Source organism: Echiichthys vipera, assembly GCF_963691815.1.
Source record: "Echiichthys vipera genome assembly, chromosome: 2".
NCBI classification, from domain to species: domain Eukaryota; kingdom Metazoa; phylum Chordata; class Actinopteri; order Perciformes; family Trachinidae; genus Echiichthys; species Echiichthys vipera.
Window position 1 is genome coordinate 1,796,362 of NC_139827.1, and position 17,936 is coordinate 1,814,297.

General features: G+C 44.4%; 2 protein-coding genes across 2 annotated transcripts; one reads left to right on the plus strand and one right to left on the minus strand.

Moving 5' to 3' along the window:
* The first annotated feature begins 498 nt into the window (after positions 1-498).
* Positions 499-7,138, plus strand: LOC310959267 (malate dehydrogenase, cytoplasmic-like). Its single transcript, XM_083930558.1, has 9 exons — positions 499-634; positions 1,518-1,616; positions 1,816-1,912; positions 3,961-4,136; positions 5,143-5,265; positions 5,558-5,734; positions 5,848-5,961; positions 6,045-6,134; positions 6,723-7,138. The coding sequence occupies exons 1-9, from the start codon at positions 632-634 to the stop codon at positions 6,843-6,845; spliced, it is 1,002 nt and encodes a 333-aa protein (XP_083786684.1). The 5' UTR covers positions 499-631; the 3' UTR covers positions 6,846-7,138.
* A 4,251-nt stretch (positions 7,139-11,389) lies between these two features.
* LOC310963451 (uncharacterized protein) lies at positions 11,390-14,730 on the minus strand (the record flags this gene model as incomplete). The annotated part of the gene is made up of 3 exons (XM_083936300.1): positions 11,390-12,308; positions 13,241-13,356; positions 14,605-14,730. The coding sequence occupies 3 exons, from the start codon at positions 14,728-14,730 to the stop codon at positions 11,390-11,392; spliced, it is 1,161 nt and encodes a 386-aa protein (XP_083792426.1).
* Positions 14,731-17,936: the final 3,206 nt, after the last annotated feature.

Here is a 17,936-nt window from a genome sequence, read left to right on the forward strand (position 1 = left end):
GACTAAAAATAGATGCAAAACCACCACAAAAAGATGCAAAATGACTAAAAATAGATGCAAAACCACCACAAAAAGATGCAAAATGACTAAAAATAGATGCAAAACCACCACTAAAAGATGCAAAATGACTAAAAATAGATTCAAAATGACTAAAAATAGATGCAAAACCACCACAAAAAGATGCAAAATGACTAAAAATAGATGCAAAACAGTCCCACAGACGTAGAAACCAAAGTAAACCGGATGTAAGGTGAGCACAAACACACCAGATGTCGCCAAACTTCCGCCTCCAGAGTCTCGGATGAAAAAGAGCCGTTTGTTGAAAGTCCTCTGCCGTTTATGGGGGGGGGGGGGGGGGGGGGGGTGCACGTGGCGTCACCGCTGCTATGCATCATGGGAGAATGTGTTCCTATGGTCGAGTCGGCTCGTCTGTAAAGACCGCGTCAGCGTCACAAAACGACTACAAGTCCCGCAGAGAGGCGCGGGGGCGAGAGGTTCCACCGCCTGACTTTCCAGCGCAAGCACAGAGGTGACCCTTCCGCCTGTCAGCCCCACTGTGAGCAGCCCTGAGCCGGGACAACAGCCTCCGCACACCCGCAGCACCTCCGCAGCTCCTGTACCGTTAGAAACCATGGTAAGACGCACCCGCGCGACACTGTGAAAGCTTCATAACGGGACCATTGTGTTTGTTTTTTAAATGATGCGCGCGGAGTTGACATTGAGGCGTCATCCTCTCGCTCCATCCACTGTGTTTAATGTGATTTAGCGTCACTTTCAGCCGCTTTCGGTCCCGGTGGAGCCGCAGAAAGCACCGGGGGGTCGGTGCACCTTTGCTGCGCGGGTCGGAGGCGATGCTTTGAACAGAAATCCTGCAGAAACGTCCCGTGCATCTGCCTCCATTTTAATGGTAATGCCGTGGCGTGGCGTCATGTTACATCACCGGCCTATTCTTTCATCCGATCCGGGTCATAACAGGAGCTCCGCCAGTCCGACACTCCGTTCGCAAATCTCGCAATTCAACGATTATTTGTATTTTTTAGATGAATCACACCAGTTAAAAACATGATGCATGATGGTTTCTGGCTCTTCTGGACACACCCTTCAATTCGGCACATAAATAAATCACTTTGCATTATTTATAGAATTTCTAAAATCCTGTCTTTGGCCTTTTTCATTCAGGGAAAAGCTGAAGTTTTGTTGGTTTTCTTTGTTTTTAAAAAAAACTTTCTTATGTTTTTCTGCATGCCGAATTAAAGAGTGGCATCTACTATAAAAGATGAAGTTTAAAAATTAAATTAAATATGCACACAGCCTCACTAATATGCAAGGTCATTCTTTATTGTGTGGTTTTGTAAATGGAGTTTGGTTTAAAACAAAACAAGAAGGGGAAAGTTCCACTGCAGGAGGAGGAGCCACAGATAAAGGCCTCACTTTGGGATTTAAAGTTCACATTTATGAACCTAATCTTTCTGTGTGTGCGTGTGCGTGTGTGTGCGTGTGCGTGTCCGTGTCTCCAGCCTGAACCAATCCGTGTTGTGGTGACCGGCGCCGCTGGCCAGATTGCCTACTCCCTGCTGTACAGCATCGCCAAGGGAGATGTGTTTGGGAAGGACCAGGTAAGACCGAGCCCCGTCTCTCCGTTACACAACCTGCAGGACACACACCCCCCCCACCCCCCCAGGAGCTGATCCACTGGCCGATGGATGCACCCCCCAGAGAACATTGATATGATCCACGATATCTGACAGAAACGCCCGGTCATCATTTCACCGCAGCGTTAACGGGTTTTGTGGTGTTGTCCGTCTCGTTTTGCAGCCAATCGTCCTGATCCTGCTGGACATCCCGCCCATGCTGCCGGTGCTGGATGGAGTCGTCATGGAGCTGCAGGACTGCGCCCTCCCGCTGCTGAGGGGTGAGACACAAAAACTGCATTTATTATTGATTGATCTGTTAAATTCTCGATTAATCGATGAGTTGTTTGGTTTAAATGAAATAAAAATGGTAAATAATGTGGATCAGTGTTTCCTAAAAGTCCAAGATGACGTCCTCAAAGGTCTCGTTTCATCCACAACTCAAAGGTTTTCAGTTTCCCGTCAGAGGAGGAAAGAAACTAAAAAATATTTATATTAAAGAATCTGGATTAATCCACCACAAAAAGATGCAAAATGTCTTAAAATAGATGCAAAATGACTAGAAATAGATGCAAAATGTCTTAAAATAGATGCAAAACCAGCACAAGAAGATGCAAAATGACTAAAAAAAATATGCAAAATGACTTAAAAAATATGCAAAACCACCACATGCTTTTATTGTGAAAACCCACATGCTTTAACAGCTGTGAACTGGTGGAAACACTGGTGTGGATCGTTCCTGTTCCGCCTGCAGGAGCTGTGTCTGTGGGGAAACTCCTCTGGTTCTGTCCGCAGCTCAGTTTAATGCAGAACACGCTGCGACTCATCTGTCCTCCGTTAGTTCCCGTAGTGGTGAGGAGGAGGAGGAGGAGGAGGAGGAGGAGGAGGAGGAGGAGGAGGAGGAGGAGGAGGAGGAGGAGGGTCTGAAAACAGGCCTCTGGTTGGCCGGTGGTTCAGACGCCACAGCAGCCAATCAGAGGAGCGGCGGGACCGTGAACCCTGACTGGAGTCCAGTGTGATAGCGGCAGACAGTGAACGCATCACAGGCTCAGGGACAGAGCAGTGTTTGATAAAGAGCGAGGACGCGTGCGTCAGAAACAAAGATCCCCTTATCGCTCGCTCAGCGCGTCCGTCAGAGCCCCAGATTAGATAAACTTCAGCTCAACAGGCAGAGAACGCCAAGACACGAGGCAACAGAGGTCACTACAAAGACTCAATAAACCAGAGTTCACTACAAAGACTCAACAAACCAGAGTTCACTACAAAGACTCAATAAACCAGAGTTCACTACAAAGACTCAACAAACCAGATTTCACTACAAAGACTCAATAAACCAGAGTTCACTACAAAGACTCAATAAACCAGAGTTCACTACAAAGACTCAATAAACCAGAGTTCACTACAAAGACTCAACAAACCAGAGTTCACTACAAAGACTCAATAAACCAGAGTTCACTACAAAGACACAACAAACCAGAGTTCACTACAAAGACTCAATAAACCAGAGTTCACTACAAAGACACAACAAACCAGAGTTCACTACAAAGACTCAATAAACCAGAGTTCACTACAAAGACACAACAAACCAGAGTTTACTACAAAGACTCAACAAACCAGAGTTCACTACAAAGACTCAATAAACCAGAGTTCACTACAAAGACTCAACAAACCAGAGTTCACTACAAAGACTCAACAAACCAGAGTTCACTACAAAGACTCAATAAACCAGAGTTCACTACAAAGACTCAACAAACCAGAGTTCACTACAAAGACACAATAAACCAGAGTTCACTACAAAGACACAACAAACCAGAGTTCACTACAAAGACACAATAAACCAGAGTTCACTACAAAGACTCAATAAACCAGAGTTCACTACAAAGACTCAATAAACCAGAGTTCACTACAAAGACTCAATAAACCAGAGCTCACTACAAAGACACGATAAACCAGAGTTCACTACAAAGACTCAATAAACCAGAGTTCACTACAAAGACTCAACAAACCAGAGTTCACTACAAAGACTCAACAAACCAGAGTTCACTACAAAGACTCAATAAACCAGAGTTCACTACAAAGACACAATAAACCAGAGTTCACTACAAAGACTCAATAAACCAGAGTTCACTACAAAGACTCAACAAACCAGAGTTCACTACAAAGACTCAATAAACCAGAGTTCACTACAAAGACTCAATAAACCAGAGTTCACTACAAAGACTCAATAAACCAGAGTTCACTACAAAGACTCAATAAACCAGAGTTCACTACAAAGACTCAATAAACCAGAGTTCACTACGAGACTTTCGAACTTTAAATCTGTTCACAGAGGTGATCCCCACGGACAAGGTGGAGGTCGGCTTCAAGGACATCGACGCGGCCATCTTGGTGGGCTCCATGCCCAGGAAGGAGGGCATGGAGAGGAAGGACCTGCTGAAGGCCAACGTGGCCATCTTCAAGACTCAGGGCGCCGCCTTGGACAAGTACGCCAAGAAGACAGTCAAGGTGACGCCTCAGTCCTGATGTTTAAACTCTCTTTTATTCCCAGGTATCGTCTCCTCGGGCGCCGCTTGGCTCGCTCCCGGGGCCTACTGGGAGTTTTATTTAGAGCTTTTTAAACGCAGGAGAGGGAAGCGTCTCCCGTGCACGGGGGAAGCGGTTTCTCTGCGGTCATGTTGGCTCTCACAGCAGCTTTGTGCGTGTGTGTGTGCGTGCGTGCGTGCGTGCGTGCGTGCGTGCGTGCGTGCGTGCGTGCGTGCGTGCGTGCGTGCGTGTGTGTGTGTGTGTGTGTGCGTGCAGAGCTGTAATCTGGAGAGAACAGCTCTGCAGTGTGAGTCCTGGATCCTTCGGTCCCCTAATGAGCCAAAGTCCAGCAGGAGGCCCAGGGTCTCTGCTGCGGGTCAAAGGTCAAAGCTTCACACGCAGAGAGAAAACCAGCCTGACGTTGAACTCTGTGCAGCTTTAGTGTCTCTGAGACGTCCAAAAGGGTCCGTTTGGGAATGAACAGTTAGAACAGGGAGAGAGGAAAAGTTGTTTGGATCAGATTCAGTTTTATTTACAGCGTCAAATCCTAACAGAAGTCATCTCAGGGCACTTTACAGGAAGAGCACAGACGCAGGACGCTTCTCTCCTCCATCGCCTCCATCTTTGTTGGGGTCAAACTTTACCGGAGTAACTTTTGAATGTGAGCGACGCCCTCTAGAGGACGTTTGGCTCAACGTCCATTAAGTAAAGTATAATAATAATGTCCAATAATAATAATAATAAACAACAGCATAAGTTTTATCTGCATTGAGAACAAGTTGTACAAGAGTTGATGCACAGTGACGGTGTCATCTGCATAAATGAGAGCGTTGATGACGTATGAAATGGAGGCATAAATGAGCCTTAGATGGTTTTGGAGATATGTGAAGGACACACACACACACACACACACACACACACACACACACACACACACACACACACACACACACACAGAGGTCACTTTAACAGTGGGATGTCTCTTCAGGTCGTGGTTGTTGGAAACCCGGCGAACACTAACTGTCTGATCGCCTCCAAGTCTGCTCCATCCATCCCCAAAGAGAACTTCTCCTGTCTGACCCGACTGGACCACAACAGAGCCAGCTCCCAGGTACACACACGCACACACACACACACACACACACACACACACACACACACACACACACACACACACACACACACACACACACACACACACACACACCCCTGAACATTAACATCAACCCTCCAGCTGAGCTACAAGAGTTCACATCCGTTCATTCTTCTGTTAAACATTGAACTGTGTGTGTGTCTGTGGTGTGTGTGTTTGTCTGATCTGTCGTGTGTGTGTGTGTGGTGTGTATCCATCATGTGTGTGTGTGTGTGTCTGTGGTGTGTGTCTTGTGTGTCCTCGCCTGCAGGTGGCGATGCGTTGCGGCGTTTCCTCCGACAAAGTGAAGAACGTGATCATCTGGGGGAACCACTCCTCCACCCAGTACCCCGACGTCCACCACGCCAAGGTGGACGTCCACGGCGCCGAGAAGGCCGCCTACGACGCCGTCAACGACGAAGCCTGGCTCCGGGGAGAATTCATCTCTGTGAGCGCCGCTCGCCGCTTTCTCGTTTTTTTTTTAATTTCAATGACAGAACAGAGAAGCGTCTCGTGGCTTCTGTCCTCTTCTCAAACCTCTTCTTCCTCCTCTTCACGCAGACGGTGCAGCTGCGCGGTGCCGCCGTCATCAAGGCCAGGAAGCTGTCCAGCGCCATGTCTGCCGCCAAGGCCATCTGCGACCACGTGAGGGACATCTGGTTCGGCACCAAGGAGGTGAGTGTGGACGCAGGGACCGAGCGGCAGCTGAAGAAACTTTTATCCACTAATAAAAACATGTTTAATGGTTTTCTCCACAGGGTGAGTTCATCTCCATGGGCGTGTACGCCAAAGGAAACTCCTACGGCATCCCAGAGGACCTCATCTACTCGTTCCCCATCGAGATCAAGGTGAGCTCGCCGATCCTCACCGTCTACTTCCTGTGTGACTGAATGGCCTGGTTGATACCCGCCCATCACAGACGGATCAGTATCTCTAAGGGCGCACTCCCACTGTGCCTCCGTCCCGTGCCCCGTGCTTTAGGGTCCTTGTCCCCCCCTCCAGGCCCGTTTGTACTCACACTACCTGGGAACGTGAACCTTTCACCGCCATTGTTTTAAATGTCCGCGCATGGTCCCTCCTTCTTTTTTCTACGTCCCAACAGGCGCACAGGAAATTACCTCAGAGCCGCCGTAGGCCTCGTGCTCGTACACGTGCGCACGCTCGTGCTCGTACACGTGCGCACGCTCGTGCTCGTACATGTGCAAAAGTGCTTTACAAAAGCCCACCTCTCCCAAATGGGCCGTGGACGGCAAGCGTGCCGCTCCTAGACGCGGTACGGTTGCACTCACACTGGTCAAAGGAACCAGACTTTAGCCGTGAAACCTGTTTGGGCACGGGACGGAGGCACAGTGTGAGTGCGCCCTCAGTTAAATGATGAGACACAATTCAGTGGCGGCCATATTTGAAGTCCCCTGACCTTTTTTTCGCCCTAACAGAACAAGACCTGGAAAATGGTTGACGGACTCTCCATCAATGACTTCTCCCGCGCCAAGATGGATGCCACAGCGGCGGAGCTGGTGGAGGAGCGTGACACCGCCCTGGACTTCCTGTCCCAGTGACTGGCGCCCCCCGCTGACCCCCTGAAGGCTCGCTGCTCGCGGCTCTGAAGGAAAACAAGGAAAAAAGAAACCTCCACTCTTATTTACCGTCCCAGCTGCCGTGTGTGTGTCACCCCTCTCTCCGTGTGTGAGTGTGTGTGTGTGTGTGCGTGCGTGTGAGTGTGTGTGTGACCTCGTCCTCCTCCGTCTGAGAGGATAACGTATCTGTTGGTAGATGAAAACACACACTAGCTGTCCAGAAACTGTAACGGAACAAGTTGTCACCAATAAAACAACAATCGAGTTCTCTTCAAGGCTTCACGTCTCGCTATTTTTTAATTTTTTTATTTCAACAACACGGCAATAACACCCCCCCCACACACACACACACGACACACAGACATGATAGATACACACGACACACACACACACATGATAGATGCACGTGACACAACACACGACACACACCACAGACGCGCACACACACAACACACAGGATGGATACACACACATGTGCGACACACACGATGGATACACACGGCACACACACACGATGGATACACGCGACACACACATACACGATCCCTCAAAATAAATACTCTAGGTCTAAACGGTGTTCTTGTCTCTGTAATCTCACTCTAACGATCATAAATATATAAATATCGCTCCAGTATCGTTGGACTTTACCACATGAACCAGATTACCGTCCTGATGCAACATTTAGATCGACAGAACGACCGCCGACAGTTTCGAAGGCCGGTTTTTATCGGTTTGCTGAACTTTATTTATAATCGAAGATGATGAACAATTGAAAAAGAATGAAAAAACAGACCTGACAAATGTTATCAAAATATTTAAATAAATAATATATAGGACAAAAATAAAATAAGAAACATAGAAAATAGAAAATGAGTAAATAAATAGGTAAAATAAAATAAATAATATATAGGACATACATAAAATAAGAAACAGAAAATACAAAATAATAAGTAAATAAATAGGTAAAATAAATGAATAATATATAGGACATAAATAAAATAAGAAACATAGAAAATACAAAATAATAAGTAAATAAATAGGTACAATAAAATGAATAAATTATAAAAAGGAAAATTAAATAAATAAAAATATTTAGTTTAAGTTATAATGTTAGACAAGTTCATTAAATGTAATTTGAATAATATTTAATTGCTAATAAAAAATAATAATTCTGTATTTTCGTGTATTAAGAAATTCGCAGTTGCTGCGTCGAACAAAATCAGCGAAGAAGAGGCCGCCATCTTTGTTTGGACCGTTAAAAACAACACACAGTTTTTATTTAATACTTTTTTAGTTTGTTCGGTTTCTTCTTGTTGCAGCGGGATTAAAGTGTCGGCGCTGGACGTGTAAGTGACAGCCGTAAGTTTCCTCAAACGACCCGCGGGGAAGTTTCAGTTTGTGTCGGATTAATCTGCGAGAAAAACGGTGTTTTAGTGTGTAACGGTCAACATTAACGGTAGCTTAGCTTAGCATTAGCCGCTAACGGTAGCTTAGCATTAGCTCCTAACGGTAGCTTAGCATTAGCCACTAACGTTCACGTTAATTAACTGATGCGTCACCAGTCGGACAGGGCTAAACGGGGCTTTTCTGATACATAAGACAGACGTGATATTTACATTATAAACAACAAAATAAAGGAAAATAACATATTTCTTTTCCAATTGTATCAAGGGATTTCGTACGTTTATTAAATTCGCTTTTAAACACTAGGGAATGTTTTTAAAGTTCAACAGTCAACGTTAACGTTAGCTTAGCATTAGCCACTAACGGCTGCGTCACCAGTCGGACAGCGCTAAACGGGGCTTTTCCGATACATAAGACAGACGTGATATTTACATAAATAACAACAAAACAGAGGGAAATCACACATTTATATTCAAAGTGTTGATTGTTAACTTTATCAAGGGATTTCGTACGTTTGTTAAATTCTCTTTTAAACACTAGGAAATGTTTTTAAAGGTCAACAGTTAACGTTAACGGTAGCTTAGCATTAGCCACTAACGTTCACGTTAATTAACGGATGCGTCACCAGTCGGGCTATACGGGGCTTTTGTGATACATAAGACAGACGTGATATTTACATAAAAAACACAAAATAAAGGGAAATCACACATTTATATTCAAAGTGTTAATTGTTTATTTTATCAAGGGATTTCGTACGTTTGCTAAATTCGCTTTTAAATACTAGGGAATGTTTTTAAATTTAACAGTCAACGTTAACGTTAGCTTAGCATTAGCCACTAACGTTCACGTTAGCTAACGGATGCGTCACCAGTCGAGCTAAACAGGGTTTTTCGGGTACATGAGACAGACGTGATATTTACATAAAAACAACTAAATAACATCAAAACAGAGGGAAATCACACATTTATAATCAAAGTGTTAATTGTTAACTTTATCAAGGGATTTCGTATGTTTGTTAAATTCTCTTTTAAACACTAGGAAATGGTTTTTTAAGGTCAACAGTCAACGTTAACGGTAGCTTAGCATTAGCCACTAACGTTCACGTTAATTAACGGATGCGTCACCAGTCGGGTTAAACGGGGCTTTTCCGATACATAAGACACGTGTTATTTACATACAAAACACAAAATAAAGGGAAATCACACATTTATATTCAAAGTGTTGATTGTTATTTTTAATCAAGGGATTTCGTACGTTTGTTAAATTTGCTTTTAAACACTAGGGAATGTTTTTAAAGTTCAACAGTCAACGTTAACGTTAGCTTAGCATTGGCCATTAATGTTAGCTTAGCATTAGCCACTAACGTTCACGTTAATTAATGGATGTGTCACGAGTCGGGCTAAACGGGGCTTTTTGGCTAAATTCTGTCAAACTTTCTGTTTAACCTACAAATCTAACTGATGGTGTAATGTTTAGAGTTAATTTAATGGTGTTAAACTAAAGTCTAACTTGTTATCTTTGTAACCAAATATCGTTTTAATGACCTGGTTTAACTTTGTGTTTACAACAGTGTTCAAAAGGGACGCTAACAGGTGAATTAGCATGTTATATGCATAGGTGGAAAAAGTTAATGTTATTTATTTATTTATATTAATGTTGTACAGTTAAACAAGGACATTATTATGACGTGCTTTCATGTGGATACATAAGACAGACGTAAGGTTTAAACAACAAAACAAAGGGAAATCACACATTTATATTCAAAGTGTTAATTGTTAATTTAAGTTTGCAGGATAATTGTATAAACAGGGATTGTGTCACCGTTTACATCAGTCTAAGTTTCTTGTTTACATCAGTCTAAGTTTCTTATTTACATCAGTCTAAGTTTCTTGTTTACATCAGTCTAAGTTTCTTGTTTACATCAGTCTAAGTTTCTTGTTTACATCGGTCTAAGTTTCTTGTTTACATCAGTCTAAGTTTCTTGTTTACATCAGTCTAAGTTTCTTGTTTACATCAGTCTAAGTTTCTTGTTTACATCAGTCTAAGTTTCTTGTTTACATCGGTCTAAGTTTCTTGTTTACATCGGTCTAAGTTTCTTGTTTACATCGGTCTAAGTTTCTTGTTTACATCGGTCTAAGTTTCTTATTTACATCAGTCTAAGTTTCTTGTTTACATCGGTCTAAGTTTCTTGTTTACATCAGTCTAAGTTTCTTGTTTACATCGGTCTAAGCTTCTTGTTTACATCGGTCTAAGTTTCTTGTTTACATCGGTCTAAGTTTCTTATTTACATCAGTCTAAGCTTCTTGTTTACATCAGTCTAAGTTTATTGACATCAGTCTAAGCTTCTTGTTTACAGTGTAAAATAGATGCTTGGGGATGATTCAGAAATGTTGTCATATAGTTATTTATTTTATTAATATTGATTCTTTATGTGAATGTTCAACAGTTGACGGATACTGAACATGTTTATTTATCTATACTTTGTGTTTGTTGTTTATTTCCAGTGTTCGTGTCGAAGGATCGGTTGACGATGTAAAAGTATAAGAAGGTAAAGTGACAACATCAAAGTAAAGGACACACTGTTGTACTGTGACACAGCAGTTCCCAAATGATTGACACGGGACCAGAGGAGATGCTGAGCGAAGCTTTAATCAGAAAGAGCCGAGCTTCAGAGGATTCAGTGACGGATAAAGGACAGAGTTTAAAACGTACTGAGGAGACTGAGGCGCGTTTGCACGAACCTTCATTCATCTTCTTTGCCTCAGCTTAATAATCACTCTGTCACTGATGGAGAGGCACCGAGGTCTTATTTTCTGTGGTTTCCATGTAAACAAACAGGATTCAACACTAAACAAACCAGAAAAACACCACTCTGCACATTTAATCTTGATCATAAAACCACTAATAATGCTTGAATAATTAGTTAACACTTAATCAATCGATCAAATTGTACTTTTGCAGCTCCACCACCGGCCTTCCCCCTTTTTAAAAAGCTTAAAAAATGTCTCTCTTTGATATCAGACGCAAGTAATCGATAATTTCAAACGACCGTAAAATGGGAGTCATGAAATCTATTGGAAGGAAAAAGCAGAAAGTATTTTATTTATTTAATCTGCTGCTGCTCAGATTTCCCGCTCCAGCCGTCCCCACCACCTGCCTCTGCTTTTGCTGCTGCCACCGCCTCTGCCAGCTCTACGTTTGCCGCGTCTTTTACCCCTGCCCCCTTTTTTACCTTTACCCCGTCTTTTACCCTTGCCCCGTTTTTTACCCTTTCCCCGTTTTTTACCTTTGCCGCGTTTTTTACCTTTGCCTCGTTTTTTACCTTTGCCCCGTTTTTTACCTTTGCCTCCTCTCATACCTTTGCCTCCTCTACGCTTGCAGCCTCCTTTCCGACACCTGCCCACTCGTCCGCCTTTTCCCTTTCCTCCTCCACCTACTATACCTCCACCCACTCCTCCTCCTCCTCCTCCCACGTCTGGGACTTCGTTGCCCGGTGGGACCGTACTTACTTCCTGGCTTACCCCGCTTGCAACGCACGCCGGTGTAACGTCCCCGCCCGAGGAGCAGCTGGTGCACTGCAAAGCGTCGTCCTCTCCTGGTTTGTAACAGCGGAATACGTTGTCGAGGCCAAGTTTAGAAATCGCGAGTTGTTTAAAGGACGCGGCCAGCTGAGACGCGTCGGCGTCGGGGGCGTCGGCTACTTTGGAAAACACAAACGCATAACCGCTCCAGTTCTGAACGACGTCGTTAATCTTGCTGTTGATGTTTTCATCATTTGCATTTGTCGGGGGTTCTTCGGAGTATATGACGAGGAAATTACCCTGACTGCTCGCAACGAAGGGCTGTATGTTTTCCAGGACGCGGGACAGTGAGTCCGGCTGTGCCGCCGCCACCACCCGCGTGCCCTGGTACACCTGACCCTCTGAAACCGTTTGTTTCACTTTGTCAGCCGGGTCGTCCTGAAACACCTGCTGGAGATTATTCACGTCTTGACCCTCTGGGACGTTCACAGCCAGACTGAAGGCGTCGCCGAGGGCAAACCTGCCGGAGGAAGAACATTTATTATTAAGTTATTAAGTTATAGTCATATGAACAACAATTACAGAAATCTATATTGATTTAAATAAGTAATATAAGATCAATTGCTAAAAATAAATGAGATTAAATTAAATGTAGCAGTCGTAGTAAAAGTTGTAATAGTAGTAGTGTAGTTGTAAAAGTTTTTGTGTTAATAATAATAATAATAAGTACTTCACGTCTGACTGGCTTTGCGAAAAAAATGCCTCTGTAAATCCAAAATGGCCGACTTCCTGTTGGACTCCATACTTCACATCTGCCGACCAAATTTCACACTTCTGCATCAGATTTAAAGGTGGGGGCAGTGACTGAACACACACAAGCCCAAGACCCGTATCAGGTGTTACGTTTAGACACGATCAGCACCTCAACAATGCTCAAAGTAATGAGGGGGCGCTGTGGAGCCGACGTGCCACGGCCACGCCCCATTTGTGGCATCAAATCAAGTAAATGCTCGTTTGAACACGGGCGAAACATTTCGTTAGTTTTTGTGCGTCGAAAAATCCTCAAACGTGTTCGTAAAATGAAAATTAACGCACAAAATCCAAAATGGCAGACAAAAAAATACAAAACTTTACATGTGCTCTTTAAGATGAGAGCAATGATCTCAACCTATCCCTTTACCCCAACCTCGGCGTGCGTTTGAAGGGTGCTACGGAGCCCGCAGGCCACACCTGACCCCAACGACTTTGGAAGTTTGCAAATTTAACCAACCCTTAAAAATGTGACGGGGCAGTAGAAAAATAATAATAATATTAATAATTTCATCAAAAACAAAAGGTTTCCTGACACTTTCTGTGCCAGGGACCGTTTCGTGTTCGGGCCCTATTAATAAAAATATAATAATAATAATAATAATAATAGTAGTAGTATTAGTTTTAGTACTAATAGCTCACTCATTTTTGATGCCAGACACGATACTTGTGAGCCAGTTCTGGTCCACAGCAGCAGAACTGGGTCCAGCAGACAGGAAGACGCTGAGCAGCACGGCCGTCCAGCACAGGCCCGCCATCTGCACACGCACCAGAGGTTTAGTAACACAGTGGTGTGACACAAAACAGGAAACATGAAGAACTGAACCCACAAACTTCAAACACAGAATTAAAAGCACTTGAAGCACTTTTGCCTGTTTGATAGTTTTTAATTACCGTATTTTCTTCACTCTAAGTTGCACCTGAAAACCTTCAGATGTCTCAAAAGCCGACAGTGCTCCTTATAACCCGGTGCTCCTTATATATGGACCAATATTGAGCCACAACAGGTCTCCAACTACGGTGAGCAGCCACCGACTCTATTTTCCCCGTAGAAGAAGTAACGTGCGGTGCATGTTGAGATATACGACTGTGTGAAGCGTGCCGTTTCATTTCCATTTGTGTGTTTGTGTAAAGAGCCCAAAATGGCTCCTGTTAAGAGACACGCTTACGACGCAGAGTTTACACTCAAGGCCATTAGTCACGCAGCAGAACACGGGAATAGAGCAGCAGCCAGAGAGTTTCGGATCGTTTTGGATAAAAGCGTCACCTTAATAATTTTAATGTAAACTTATTTAACAAAATGTTGGGGAACATTTCAGATATTTCACAAAGTCTCCTCAGATGATGAAATAACTCACCTTTACTTCTGATGATTTTAAAAAATGACCAATTGTTTAATTTTTATACGAAAATGCCGAACACGTCATGTTTACGCTTCTAAAATGTGAGGATTTGTTGCATTTCAGTCCAGAATCAGAAATACGTTAATAATCCCAGAGGGAGAGTACCGTATTTTCCACATTATAGGGCGCACCTTCAGTGAATGTCTTATTTTGAAACTTTTTTCATATATATTATTTTGAGTGTAAACTCTGCGTCGTAAGCGTGTCTCTTAACAGGAGCCATTTTGGGCTCTTTACACAAACACACACATGGAAATGAAACGGCACGCTTCACGCAGTCGTGTATCTCAACATGCACCGCGCGTTACTTCTTCTACGGGGAAAATAGAGTCGGCGGCTGCTCACCGTAGTTGGAGACCTGTTGTGGCTCAATATTGGTCCATATATAAGGAGCACTGCATTATAAGGCGCACTGTCGGTTTTTGAGACATTTGAAGGTTTTTAGGTGCAACTTATAGTGAGGAAAAATACGGTATATACGTTTTGGACTGTTTGTCGTCTTTAAAAAAAACACTAGAATTATTAGAAAAAATGAAAATCATCCGCAGATAAATGGAAAATGAATTATCCCTCGTGTGCAGTCAGGAAATATTCCTCTTTTACCTGCTTTGGTGCAGAAAGAAGTCTGACAGACGCTCTGGAGACGGAGTTCTTCTCTGCGTATCTGAGGGAAGCTGCTGCTGCTGCGGTGAACTCAGAGGGAACGCAGCGTTTCTTTATAGAGGTCATGTCCAAACCCCTCATCACATCCTTATTTCAACATGTCTTTCAACAGAGAGGACGAGTCGAACAAAGGGCTCAGGCGTTACTCAGCATGACTTGAGAAGTTCGCCATAGATTTATCTCGACTGACTGAGAAACAGAGAAATAACAACCACTGGACACTAGGGCCGCACCTTACCGTTGCTTTTATTTCTTTATTGTTTGAGAAAATAAAAAAAATAAAATAAGATCTCAGTTCATTCATCTTCAGCCTCTTGACCCTGTCGGGGTCGCGGGATCAATGAACCGAACACCTGCACGTCTTTGGACTGTGGGAGGAAACCGGAGAACCCGGAGAAAACCCACGCACACACGGGGACAACATGCAAACTCCACACAGAAGGGCCCCAGCCGGGATTCAAACCAGGAACCCTCTTATTGTGAGGTGACAGTGCACAATATTTGATTCAATCATTTTCTCTGAAAGACAAACAGATTAAATCATAGCAACCTTTTCCCTGAACTGGAGAATCAGTGTTTTTGCAAACGTTCTTAAAATTTAAGTGTAACTCCAGCGTAAAATCCTCCCAGGGTCTTTTTCGTCACGTATCAGTCAAATGCTCAACATTTAAATAAATGATAAACTGTTTTATGACATTTCTAAAATCTTCCCAAGCACTACGTTCTTGATTATATGATCTGTAAAAGTTTTATTTTGAAAAACACATGTGCAGATGCAGATGCTGTATAAGTCTGAGGAACCTAATAAAGTACTGTAGCAGACATTAAGTGTACCTCTGGCGCAAATCCTCCCATGGTCTTTTTCTGCACATAGTGCATCAAATAATCCATCGAGACAGTTTTTCTGTGTATAAAGAAATCCAGGAGAGCTGCTAACAGCCGGACGTGGCTAACAGTGATTAGCTCGGGGCAGCACGGTGAACAGTTCCAGGCCACGGTGAAAAGTGTCGCTCTGTTGGCAGCATAAACATTTTTCCTCGTTGCCCACGGGCTCACAGCACCACAGACGCACCTAAACATGCTCCACACCGACACTGATGCTGTGTCTGATGCTTCCTCCACCTGCAGCCCCTTCAACTCACGCCACCACCCCCTCACAAAGCCACGCATTGCCATGACGTCATCAATGTGTGTGACGTGTTACGGCGTGATGACGTATAGGCAGCAAGAAGCATTCTCCGAGGCCCAGGTAGTGTGAGTACAAACGGGCCTGGAGGGGGGGACAAGGACCCTAAAGCACGGGACGCACGCACATTGGGTGGCGCCCTTAAACACTCTTTTAATAAACTCTGGCTTCACTAACTACGCTGTTGCTGCTTTGGTGTGTGTGTAGGGACTCTTCTCATGCTGCTGCAGAGGTTTGCTGTTATTTTCAGCAGCATTAGTGGTTAAAGACCTTTGAATGCCTTCACCGTGCTGCCCCGAGCTAACCACTGTTAGCCACGTCCGGCTGTTAGCATCTCTCCAGGATTTCTCCGTTAATAGCTCATACATGAAAAAAACTGTCTCCATGGATTATTTAATGAGTGTAAGTACAGAAAAAAGACCATTGAATGATTTCACGCTGAATTACACTTAAAGCCGGTAGCTCACCTGAATCGGTGGACGCCCCAAACACTGAGGCAGATTCCTCACTGCGGTGGCCCAAGTTTGAGCACACGGCCCTTTGCTGCATGTCGTCCGCGCTCCCTCTCCCTCCCGCATTTCCCACCAGCCCTCAACTTTCCTCACAAGTAAAGTTAAGTCTAGATGGTACGTTCCATAGCAACCGCCGGCCAGAACGGCCTATTTCTGTGCAAGTCCAATGCTTCATGGAGGATTTTTGTTCCATGACTTTAATATTTCCATACCTGTTTACCCTTAACTGTGATATGATCTCACTACACCACGGCCTATCATGAGCTGTTGCTTAAATATGTCTTATGTGAAAGTTAACTGGGTATCTTTGGGTTTTTGACTGCACTATGAAGACGTCACCTTGAACTCTATTTTTCACTATATACATGTATACATACAAAACAGTCCTGATCTCCACGCTTCAGTTGAGCCTCCAGAGAGGATCATATGCACTTAAACAAGGCTTTATTCTGTCGTTTATCCACAAAAACCTTCAATAAGACAGAAGTGGATATGTGACCTTTGCTGTGTGTCACAGAGGATTGTGCAACAGACAAAAACTCCTCCAGCAGAAACAAACGAGTCATGTTCACCGGCAGCAGAAACAAACGAGTCATGTTCACCGGCAGCCGAGTCACCAAGAGATAAAGAAGGTACGGAGACTTCTGCTTTGGTGGATGACGAGTGGACTCACTTCACCTTTTCACCTCGTCTCTCCATCTGTTCAGGGAGATAACAGCAAACGCTTGGAGAGAGACGCAGATGATGGAATTAGATCTCATCTTCCGGGATCAGGTCTCGGGGGCAGCAGCTTTAGCAGGGGACCCCAAACTTCCCTTTCCCGGGCCACATTAACCAGCTCTAACTGGGGGATCCTGAGGCGTTCCCAGGCCAGTGTGGAGATCTAATCTCTCCACCTGGTCCTGGGTCTTCCTCGAGGCCTCCTCCCAGCTGGACGTGCCTGGAACACCTCCCTAGGGAGGCGCCCAGGGTTCATCCTTACCAGATGATCCTGAACCACCTCAACTGGCTCCTTTCAACGCAAAGGAGCAGCGGCTCTACTCCGAGTTCCTCACGGACGCTGAACTTCTCCCCCTCTCTCTAAGGGAGACTCCAGACCCCCTCCTGAGGAAACACATTTCACACGCTTGTACCTGGACCTGGTTCTTTGGGTCCTGACCTGGACCTGGTTCTTTGGGTCCTGACCTGGACCTGGTTCCTTGGGTCCTGACCCAGCTTTCATGACCACAGGTGAGGGTAGGAACCAGGACTGAGCGGTAGATCCAGAGCTTTGCCTTCCTCAGCTCTCTTTTCATCACAACGGTGCGGTAGAGCGGAGGAGGAGTTTAAGCTCTGACTGCTAAATTCTCCGTGTACTTGGAGCAGAAAATCTAAAAGCTTCCTTCCCCATTTCTGTTCTCACCTTAGGAACAGCGAGATGATAAAAGTCCTGAGAGCGGAGACCGTCGGCCCTGTTAGTTAAGAGAAATAAGACGGAGTCATCTCAAGAGTAGCCTGTAAATCAGCAGATACCAACGGCCGAGCACATGTAACGACGGCCTATGGTCTTTACTGTATAAGACACAATGATGAGT

Bases quoted from the DNA above. Each gene is read 5' to 3' on its own strand.
- LOC310959267 (XM_083930558.1), top strand. The intron at 1,617-1,815 runs GTAAGACCGAGC...CTCGTTTTGCAG, and splicing joins ATGTGTTTGGGAAGGACCAG to CCAATCGTCCTGATCCTGCT. The intron at 5,266-5,557 runs GTACACACACGC...CCTCGCCTGCAG, and splicing joins ACAACAGAGCCAGCTCCCAG to GTGGCGATGCGTTGCGGCGT.